The sequence below is a fragment of the Carassius auratus genome, unplaced genomic scaffold (genome assembly GCF_003368295.1).
Source record: "Carassius auratus strain Wakin unplaced genomic scaffold, ASM336829v1 scaf_tig00026889, whole genome shotgun sequence".
In the NCBI taxonomy this organism is placed as follows: domain Eukaryota; kingdom Metazoa; phylum Chordata; class Actinopteri; order Cypriniformes; family Cyprinidae; genus Carassius; species Carassius auratus.
Window position 1 is genome coordinate 42501 of NW_020525554.1, and position 12033 is coordinate 54533.

The 12033-nt window shown below is 35.2% G+C and overlaps 1 protein-coding gene across 1 annotated transcript in view; it reads left to right on the forward strand.

Annotated features, from left to right (window-relative positions):
* LOC113078861 (galactose-1-phosphate uridylyltransferase-like) overlaps positions 1–12033 on the forward strand; it is a 72361-nt gene that overhangs the window by 12983 nt on the left and 47345 nt on the right. The window contains exon 6 of the mRNA XM_026251168.1: positions 2997–3053. Within this exon, the coding sequence (XP_026106953.1) occupies positions 2997–3053 (57 nt within the window). The remainder of the gene's footprint in view (positions 1–2996; positions 3054–12033) is intronic.

Sequence of the window (12033 nt, forward strand, 5' to 3'; positions counted from 1 at the left end):
CTGAAAAAAAATCAAAAGTAGGTCAGTATATATAAAATAAAAGAAGCGATATAAACTAGTGTTTATGAATATTAAACCGCAAAAAGACTATTTAAATGTTCTGCATGGCTTGTTTGGCTTGAAGCCTGCGTGATGCTCGTGGTGTTTTCAGCCTCTGGCGTCTCATAGGACGACATGAACACATGAAATTCATCTCCAGCTACTCTGAGAGAGTCACTGCATGAGCATTTTGTATTTTGTATCATTGTACTATTGTGTATACACACACAGAAGCTAAGAAGCTTAACTTTAAGAAATTGTGACATTAATATGTTTCTCTTATTAAAATTTCACAGGATAATAAAATGTATATATTTTTTGCTAAACATTTAGTAAAAATTTAATTGTGTAAGTGCGATGATTTCGATTAATTAGACATGCTTTTTGATTATTAAAATGTAAGTCCAGAGTCCAAAAAAAAAAAAAAAGAATCCAGATTTTTCTTTCTTTTTTACACAAAAACAGAATTTTGGTAAAATTTAAAAAATAATAATAAAGTGGATGTCATAGCACCCTACTTAGGGGTGCTTATTACTACTCTAAAGTACTAATATGCACCTGTATAAGGTGACGGTGTAAAGTTCATTAGGCTTCAAAAGGAAGGGGTGTCCGTCCAATCCTGTTCCTGGAGGGCCACCTTCCTGCAGAGTTTAGCTCCAACCCCAATTAAGCAAATCTGAACCAGCTAATGAAGATCTTCAGTATCAGTAGAAACGTCCAGGCAGGTAATGTAGCCCTACAGGAGCAGGATTGGACACACCTCCTATAAACTGACCAGTTTGTCATTTTATGGTTCACAAGGTTGCTCTAGTGCATGTATCTATGTATTCATAGCAAAAGGAAACACTTTCAGTTCTTTTGCTGCGCTGGCATTGCTGCAGACTTACAGCATTACGGCACAGTGCCAACCTCAGGTTTCTCCAGGGACACCGGATCTGTAACTTAACACCGTGTCCAAACCTGGGCCTGTGACAAGCATTTTGAGTCCACACTGTGAAATCCTATTGGTTCAAATTATACAGTAATTCTACACAGCTGCATATTAAACATTAAAATATGTTCTGATTGCTTTGTGTGGTCTCGCATGTGTTGCGACAAATTACTTGTTTTTGTAGATTTTTTTAATGCCATGTCAAGTTAGAACGCAATGTGCTGTAACGTTTTTTTTTTTGATGTGAGAAAGTTAACTTAATTAAAAACAGGTCCATGACATGCCTTTTTTCTTATTGTTTTCATTATCAGTGTTGAAAATTCCCCACAAAAACCTTTTTCCAATGAACATTTTCTTCAGTAATTTGTTGAAAGATGCACATGCAAACAAATCAACACACGCTCATGGAAATGTGCAACTATTTTACATTTTGGTGATTTGGTGGATAATTCATTTGTACAATCACTTTTTTTTTTGTGCCATCTGCTTATGCTGTGTGCAAGTCACTTTGGCTGGAGCAACCTTTTATAATCGCCTTTTTAAGTTTATATTTTTGCTTTTTTTGTGATTTTATGAAATTTCTGAAGGTGCTGTAAATTCAATCATTACGCATTGCCTAGCAAAAAATTTGTAAATAAAAATAAAAAAAATCCATTCGGATTTTCAAATTTATTATCTTATTAATTTTCCAAATAATGACTTTTATTTATTTCATTTTTTTGAGGGGGCAGGCAGTGTATATTCTACAATACTGTTGCATTTTGTACGTTCAATTTAGCTAGTTTTTTTTTTTTTTATATATAACAAAAACAAAAACATTTATTTGATCAAATTTGCCATCAGTAGAGTCACGGTATGTATTGCACCTCCTGTATTTTCTCACTTACATGCCACCACCTCAGCAGCTCGTGACTTAAAGAAAACATAGTTTTTCCCACTCGAAATTCTGACATTGTGATGGCATTCGTGTATATTTAGCATTTAAATACAATCTTGCCACCGTTATGCGCCACACATGGTTAGGTTTAGAGGTATAGGGCTAGATTAACTATCACAATGCGTCAGCGCAAACACTCATTCAACATTTAAAAACTACTGTCTGGATTTAGACACCCAGTGGTAAATTAGCACTGAAAAGTCATGGACCGTTATTTTTGCGACTCACCTTATTGAATATGCATTGGTAAGAATTTAATTTTAAACTTAAAATGTATGGGAGGAGAGTATTTAAATGAATCACGCAACACGATTTACTAATATTCGCACTCATCAATTCACTGGTATTTGCGGCATTATTTAACAGGCAATAATTTGCACTGCTCTTGGTCATTATGGAGATGATCTGGATGTGTCTGTGTTCTTTCATGTGAGGATTGTTAGTAAATCACCTGCAGGATTTTATAGAATTGCACTCTAACGCTAATTTGTTAAGTTAATCGGTCCCTTAGTTGCTTGTTTTTCGTAAACCGTGTGATTCTGTAAAAATCACATTGTATGAAGTGATACAAATTCACCACCTCATGAAATAATTGAATGCGATTGTCTTGAAACAGCAAATCATTATTTTAGGGTGCAGCAAGGTTCAATTCGAGAAGCATCTCCAGGGCCGTTTCTACATTTCTTGCAGTTTATCCCGGTTAGCGACTCCTCGGTTAACACCCGTGGTTATCTCCTCTCTGTTAAACACATCAGAGCATGTGTGCTGCCTCATCTTTGCGATTTACAGACCCTGAAGAGCGGCGACTTTAGCCGAGTCAATATTTATCAAGTGGAGTAGTCAAGGGCAGATCCTGCTCAAATCGCCCTTGAGGGAGGTGCCAGGAAGTCTTAAAACTCCCTTCGACAGGATGTTTCCTTTTAAACAGCAACATGTGCTCTGATCTCTTCATGTCTCAATAACAGAGTGTGTGTTTTGTCTGCACCTGTCTGTTTGAGTGTGTTTCTGTACACTTGTATACAGTTTGCCGTGGCTTGTTATGTCTGAGTTCTTTGAAAGCACGTAATGATTTTTTCTTTCGTGTTTCAGATCTTCGAGAATAAAGGAGCCATGATGGGCTGCTCAAACCCCCATCCTCACTGTCAGGTACGCCGTCAACCTCGTTACTTCATTGATGTCCCTTTTTATTTCTAGCCGTCCTCCTGCCAATTAGCGCTTGCCCTGTCGACTCGGCTGAGGCAGAGATCCCTGAAATGCTACTCTGCGGATTAAGACGTATCCGCTGCAGTCTTCGACCATCTGGACTGCTCTTTTTTTAGGCTGAAATAGGTCTTTAACTGTCCCCTCAGTGGAGAGACTGCTGACGAGACACGGCTAATGCAAGCAGGAGCTTCGAAAGCCTGTAGACTCCAATTAGGGAAGTACAGAGATGATCCGAGCAAAGACGTCACCAAAACAGTCTTCCTGATAGAAAATTACTCTCGGCTCTCACTCTTGGAGTCGAACGGGTTTGTCTTCTGGGATTTTATTTTTTAAAGGAGGTCGCTCGGATGGAAATGGGGTGGAAACGTAGCTGCTTTCATCAGTTTGATAGCGTTCAGTGTAAATGATGTGTTTTTTTGACATCTTCATGACTCCGAGCAGCAAGGAACTTCTGTTTCCTCTTGTTTCCATTTTCCGGGTTGTCTGTCTTACCCTTGTTTCTTCTAAGCACAGGAAGCTTGTCACTGTCGTGCCGTGACAGCACAGCAAGCCAGACTCGTTGGGTTGGCCGCACACTGAGCTCGCTCTCCCTGAATTCATGAGTGGTAACGGCTGTGTGCTCCGCTAGGGAGCAGTAGAGGATTTTCAGATGGTTTGACATGAGCTCTGTTTAAAGGAGCTGTCAAAAACCTCTCATATTTTCCATATCATACTTTCTTTATAATAAACCACACCTGAAGTATGAAGGTTTAACGGTCATACCGTAGATTTATGGTTTACCGGCTTTCATTTATTTCTCAGCCTCATCAAATCTGATCTCTGGTGCCGATGCTCTGCAATGTGAACTAACTTGTTAGGTTGTGATTGATATAGTTCATTTGGCTGGAGAAAGTTGGCTTATTCTGCAGCACATTCTGTTACACAGCAACCAAAATAAGCGCTATTATCGAAAACAGAAACTAAAGAAAATTCAAATGAAATTGAATGCAACAAAACATTGGAAAGTAAACTAAAATGCATTTTTCGTGACTCTAACTTGTAGTTTTTATTAAATGGTATCAAATAAAACGTGATAGTTTTATAAAACTTGAAACCTTAAGTAGGCCTACAAACCTGCATTAAATGAAAATGATATGTCAAACGTGTTATAGAATTTATTCAAATTCAGTTTGCTTTTAATTTCATATTTTCAGTTTGCATTTTAATCATAGTTTATTTTTTGGCAATTTTGTTATATGCCTTTGTCATTTTATTAGCTTTTTAAATATGTTCCTGTGCGCAGCTTAAAAAAATGTAATTTTCCTAGCTCATTTTCAGCTTATTTTATAACTCATTTTCTTTCAGTTCAGTTCCCAGAATTTCTAATTTACTTTTAAGTTTTTTTTTTTTTTAAGTTTGTTTTCATCTAATATTTCTATTTAGTAGATTTAGTTGACAGTCACACAGGATAGTTATAGTAAGATAAACTTCAGTTAACTTATTAATTTTGCCAGTTCAGTTTAACTTAAACTTTGATGTGCTAAAAATACTAACACTATTATGAAACGTTTACTAAAATAAAAACAAAAAGAAACAGAAAAGAATCATTTAAGTATATATATATATATATATATATATATATATATATATATATATATATATATATATATATATATATATATATATATATATATATAAGCTAATTCGTAAGAACAAATCCAAAGTAGAAACTAAAAACAATATTAAAAATCCAGTCAAACTGTAGTTGTGTCTGCATATTAAACTGGAGTAGGGACAACGTATTTGAAAACTGAACAAATTATACATGCTATTTCCTGGTGGATCTTTTTTGCACCTAATGTTAATATAGACCCTTTAGCAGCACCACATTAGTCTAGTTTCCCTGGCAACAGCTCATCCATGCATCATACTGTCAGTATGACAGCACATCCACCCCGAGTCCCAGTATGTGCTGGACGTGACATCAATCATCGACCTCTAACATAAATCAACCTCCCAGCATACACAGGCTCAGTTCAGATAGAATCAGCCGTAAGCCACACTTAAGTTTCTCATATGATTTTATCAATGGACGCAGCTAAATATGAGTAAGTAAATCCCCCTCCCGGTCCGTGTGTGTGGCCCCGTGGAGAGACGGGAGCTCTGTGTGGCTTAGGTCTATGTCAGCCGGCAGGAGTTGAGCTTTACCCAGCATGCCCTGGGAGAGATGGATAAGCCACATGCATCCGGCTGCCCACCTTCTCCAGCATGAGAGTATTTGCGGAGAGGGAGCGAGTGAGCGAGCGATACAGCGGGCTGTGTGTGTGTTGATCTGTGTCTCTTTCTCTCCGTCTGTCCCACGCTTTCTCATATCATCCGTAACCACCCACCCCTGAACAAACACCAAACATCAGCTCTCAAAACAGAGACTCATCTGTCTCTTGAAACGATTATCGAGCTGCTGTTTTGGGAAATTTAAAACATGTTGTCTCAGGCTCTTCACAAACTTTTTGGCTCTTATCAGGGCTCTGAATCTTAGCCTATGTGTGAATGGTCAAAATGGACTCTATATACTTAAAAACCATAGCTCACTCAAAAATGAAAAATTGCTGATATTGTCCTCACCCTTAGACCATCCAAGATGTAGATGAGTTTGGGAAACAGAATTAGGGAATTTTAGCACTCCATCACTTGCTCACCAATGGACCCTTTATAATGAATGGGTGCCGTCAGAATGAGAGTTTAAAGAGCTGATAAAAACATCACAGTAATCCACACCACTCCATTCCATCAATTAACATCTGGAGACGCCAAAAGCTACATATTTGTAGGAAACAAATCTATCATTAACATGTTTTTAAGTTCAGACTGTTGCTTCTTGCCAAGATATGAGTCCATAATCCATATTAATGATCCCTTCAGTGAAAAAGCCATCTTGTCTGAATCAGGAGAGAAGTATGCACAGATCAAGCACTGTTAACACACAAAAACAGTCCAAAACAGTTTGAAATTAATTTGTCAATTGATTTTAGACACGAGGACATGGACTTTTCCACTGTAGGAAGTGTTATTATGGATTATGAACTCTTATTTTGGCCAGAAGTGTTTGTTTCAAGTTATAACATCTTAATTATTAATTAGTTTTTTTTTTTTTTTTTTTTTTTTTTTACAAACAAGACATTCGCTGATGGACTGTAGTTGTGTGGATTACTTTTGGATTTTTGTTCATTTCAGGAGCCATCCATTCTAAATGCAAAGTGCATTAATTAATATTTGAATACAATATAATTATTAATCATACTAATCATTATTCAATTATCCAGAGAGAAGGAGAGGGGGGATGAAAATTGCTTAAATTAATTACATGTAATGCAATGTCTGCGAGTCTTTCAAGTTTGAATGCATACCTGCCAGCCAATCAGAATTGAGTGTTCAGACAGAACATAGTTACATTGTAAATTATTAACATCATCAGAAATTATATTACATTACTTGCTGAATAGAAGCATCAATTCTTTGAAGAATTTTTTTAATTATTAATAGTAGTGTACAAAACTTTTACTTTTATGCTTACAGTAAACTACAGTTCACTTTTATGCAGTAAACCATGTCAATGTGAATAGAATTTGCCATTTTTCACCTTCCTTGGATTGTTTGAAAGAGGACTGACACCCTTAGGGTGACTTCTTTCATGCCAGGAACTAGAGGAGATGTCCACTCTTTCACTCCAGTTTTATGTCATCATGCTGCATTACACTGCTAGGAAGGAGATTTTGGTGTAAAGAGAAATATTTGTTTAATTATTATTATGATACTAATACATAATTTCCACAAAATTGGATAAATAGCTGGTTGCCTACCAATTCCCTCCTGAGAACTGTATTTAGAATTTCATAGACAGCAAATCTGACAGCTAAATTAGTGGTTTAGTGGTTGATTGAATCAATTGTATTTTTTTTTTCATAGTGTAAACATGAAATGTGTTTAGAACCTCTCAAGATGAGAGATATTTTCACAGAGAATTTCAAATCAAGACCTCAACTCCCTTTTTTTCCAACTATGAGATGCAGCAGCGGACAACCTGACTTGACGGACAATTACGATTAGAAACAGAAGAATAAATGAACTGTTAAAAAATTAACAGTCTTCTCTCTTTACAATTCTGTTCAGTTTCCCAAAACGCATTCTGGTGACAGTATCTTCGGTTTATCCCTGCATGAACGTACGTTGTGTATAATGTAGTCTTATCTGTGGATTTACATACACATGCTAGCAGTAGCGATAGCAGAGAAATGGCAAGGAGTGAGACTGTCGGTCATCAGTGAGGTGTGATTGACGTTCTCTCTGAACTCAGACTGAAGCCTTTCCGAACGCAAGTCAATCTGGCGCTCTCCTCGAGCTCCGACGCAGGCAGGAAATAAATAGTATACGCGTACGTCAGGAAACGTCAATCATCTGAACCATCTGTTAAGAACAGACGTATGAAAACTCCTTCTCAGTATCGCCTGCGGGTCAGGCCTGAAAATCAGAGCGCCACATGCTTCTCTTTAATATCTGTGATGTTGTCACTGCTAGCATATTTACTGACTTTGAGATCTGGTTTCTTCATGTTATTATTATAATCGCTGTTCTTGAGAGTGATGGGCCGCTGTCTGGTGTTTTATTTCACCGAGGTTCATAAACGTGGCCTCTAGGGCCGATGGACGTGTGCGTGAAGACTGCATGATTAGTTCCCCCTCCGTCCATCTCCTCCTTCTCGACCCTCCTTTATCACTCCTGACATTCAAATCAGCAGCCAGAATACAGAGGAGAAGCCGACCGCTTGTTTAAAGTCGTGCCAGATTCCCATGGCCACTTGGTATTATCTTTAAAAACAGAGAGAGGGAGAGAGAGAGAGAGATGGGCTTTATGATTTCACTGCCGCAAAGGATTTTATTTAATTTTAGATATTTAATTGGAATTCTTGGGAAAACGGACTCGATTAAATGAGTGTTTTTCTTTTTCGCCCTGTCTACAGGGACTTAATGTTTAATGCATAAGCACACGGCCTCATTTTCAAAGGCTCTCTGAGTAAAGTGCTTACCTGTGTGAACTTTCCTAGCCTCAAAGGTTGCATGGAGCTCTGAGGGAATAGCGCTGTCATTAAGTACACATAACTAAAGGCCTTCATGTGAATGGGTGTGAAAGCAATTATGAAAACGATGATTCTGAGAGGGCTTTTTAAGTAGTCATCACCTCAGGCTGAAGAACCTGTTGACTTGCTGTTCCTAAATGCCCCACTTAAGGTGCGTTCACACTGACAGTGTTTTGCAAGCAGAAAACCACCAGAGGGATTTTATCTTCAGTGGGTCTTGATCATGAAACATGAGAAGAATACAGTTCTGTGTAAATGGTTCGTAAATCACAAAATGCGTAAAGTTTGGGAACGAATAGTTTTACAACAATTGGTGGTTTCATCAGTCACAGTTAGCAACAAGACAAAGGTGAGCACAATTAACGTTTACAGAAAATGAGCAGAATGACTACAAATTATTACCACAGCTGATTTAAAATGCCTTCTACTGACATGCTATAAGAAATTGTCACATTTTACATGATGGTTTATCCAGAGCAATGTACAAAAGAGGAGCCAACAATTGTCACAATACACAATACCAGGAATATAAAACAATTATATTAGAAAGCAAATTAAGAAATGTAGATTTTATTTTATGCTAGATTTTTGTTTTATTTTCATCTATTTTTTTTCACTAAAAGTAAAACTATGAAAACCAGTTTTCTTAATTGAAATAAAACTAAAGGTAAATTACATTTGCATAGAAATATGTAAAACTGACAAAAATATAATCTAAAAAAGAAAACTAAAAATATTCAAATAAAAACAAATTCAAACAAAATTCAAACAATATGAATAAATATGATAAGAGTATATAAATGATACTAAATTAAACTGTTGCTTAATATGTAGTCATTTTTCATGTTTAATTATTTTTATTTGTTCATTTTTTATTTTATTTTGCAAAACTCACAACAAACTGTAATGGTCCAATTATAAGAAACAAAGCTAATAAGAGCATTCTGGTTTAACCCTAGGGATGGGAATCATAATGAAATTATTGATTAATGATTCCAGCTTGACTGTTCAATTAACTAGTAGTTTTGAGGAAGAAATACTTTTTTTTTTAAAGAAACAATTCAATTTCCAAATGCTTGAGTATTTTAGTAATTTCAATAATACAATAATGTTTCTTGCAAAATTTGTTTACATAGAATTTTTTATTATTGATTTTCAGAGACTTTATTAACTAAAAAAGACCTGGCTCATAGCGTAAGACTCAGTTGGTGGTATTTCGTTTGGATTCTGGCTTGCACTGTATGGTTTTGATTCACTAAAATGTTTTAGAATCAGTTTATTTGGGAATTGAACTAATGTTAGTTACTCTGTGTTTGTTTTTATTCTCTAAAAAGAGTCACATAAGGCTCATTTGGAATTAGATTGCACAATTTTGTTGGATGTTTATTATAAACTAAGTCATTAGTTGAAGAATCTTTCTACACACTCTGTATGTTTTGTGCTGTAGATTCAGTAGCGGTGCTGATATAAATACAAGGAACATTATCGTAGTATTCAAATGTGATTTATAAGCAGAGATTTAGAAACAATGTACACAGATATGTGCTCCGCTCATGTTTCATGAACAAGGCTTGATGTTACCGAGTTTAGTACTAAGTAAATCTTAATTGCCTAATTACTGGTGAAGAGCAGGTGTTCCTCGGCTTCACAGTTTCCCACAATGTCATGGAACACAAGTTGGAAAAACATCTTTGAAAAGCATCCAGCAGTGATTCATATTCTGTAAACATTGACTCTTTCAGTCTTCTTGAACCCGGCTCTATTCATCTGCTTTTAATGCAGGCGCTGGCCGCGTCTGAGCTCCCCTGTAGAAATCACCCTAAATATGATGAGGTGATTGGAGATGTGACCCACGAGTAATGATTCGTTTTCTTTTCAAAATCCTTCATTTTCAGAAATCCAGGCAAGCTCAGACATTTTGGCCCATCTCCTTGAGAAGCAGAATAAACACGGACAAACAAAGTTCTGCTCGCTTCCAGATGTTTGCTGGAAATGGCTCTCATTGCCGAGGCCTTTAAAAAGAACAACCTTGATTTTTCTCAAGTGTTATTTAATTTTTACTGCATTATAAAAGTGAACTGCAGGAGGAAAAACACGTTCCTAAATGAAGCAGCGATGTTGGATGAAGGAGATCTAATGAGTCATTTTCATTCTTTCTTATGATGATTTCAACACTCTTGGCTACAACTGTCTTGATTTAACTCGAATGTTTCAGAGCACGCTAGTATGACTGCTTTCTCTGGACATGATTGGGTTTCACTGCACTGATGTTATTTAATATGCACATTAAATTAATAATTGACCCTGTTTACTTTCTTAATGCACGTTTACTTTTCTTACTGTAAGTGATGCATGTTGGATGCATCTAATTCAAATAATAAAATAACTACGAAACGTTATTAAATATACTACTACTTAGTTATAATAATAATAGTACTTATTATTTAGTAAAAAAAAAGAATAATACAAATAATCAAATAATGTATGTTTGTCTTCTTAAGCTTTAATTAAACTGTGATAATTTTTATTCCCTTATTTTGACCATAAAGCGAAATTGTAAGCTATTACGTTTATTTCTTGCTGGTAAGGATGCAAAATTAGTAATTAATAACTTTAATAACTCAGATTAATTACTTCATAATTGTAAGTAGCTTTAGATAAAGGTGTCTGCTAAATGGAGAAATGTAAATGCAAATATAAATGTAAATAATAATAATAAAACCAAAATTTAAAAGTGCTTTTTGTAACAATTGAAAATGATGAAATTTAGACAGCCATAAATATTAGTATTGTATTTTAACACTTGCAATGTAAAACTAAATTGCCATTACTTTTGTTCAATACACTGTAAAAAATATTTTTAAAAATGAAAATAATAGTAGTAAATAATAGTAAAAAACATAGTAAATGAAGATTATTGAAGTATGTTTTGAAATAAAATGCTATTTTAGTATTTATTTTTGTAAATTTAGAAATGAGTTTACTTCAATTCGTTTAATTCAATGAAATACATGCATATTCTCTGTAAATATAAATTATATCTTAGAATAAATAATAAAGTTTAGAAATTTCTGACAATTTCTAGCACAAATCCTTTCAGTGTACTTGAGTTTACAGTGAAACATTACAGTAGTAATATTTCAAATTTTGCTTTTGTTTAACTTTGTATTTTTATTTAGTAAAATAATAATAATAATGACACTAATAATAATAATAATAATAATAATACAAATTATTATTATTATTATTATTATTATTATTATCTATAACATACATATATATATAATATAAAATATTTTTTTTTATTATTTTCCCCTTTTCCAAATCATGTATCTCTTCTAGCTGGGTTTGAATTTCTAACCTTGTAAAATAAAACCCCATCTTTCAAAGCTAAGATGTCAGAAGATGTCAAAGCACAGACGTGTCAGTTGTGTAGTTATATACCAGTTTTAATAGTCTTACAGAAGAACTGGGTCGTTTGTGCTTTCTGATGAAAGGCTTCAGTCAAAAACTTGTTTAACCCGAGAGGTCAGATCAGTCTCAAATGTGCATTTAGAGTCGCAGAGCTTGACTTTAAGAGCCAAATCAATGGATCGCATGAAAACTGAGGTCAAAGAATCTCTCAGAGGTACATATTAGATTCTGTAGGAAGTGTGGCTTTAAAAAAAGAGCGTGGAAATACTTCTATTTGCAGTTGCTGCTGGTAACCCAGGAGAACTCGGTTCTCACAGAGAGTCTAATTCATCATTTAGCTGGAGAGCTCATTTTCACAGTTGCTTTTTTAAATTATTTTTGGCAGCAGGCAAACAG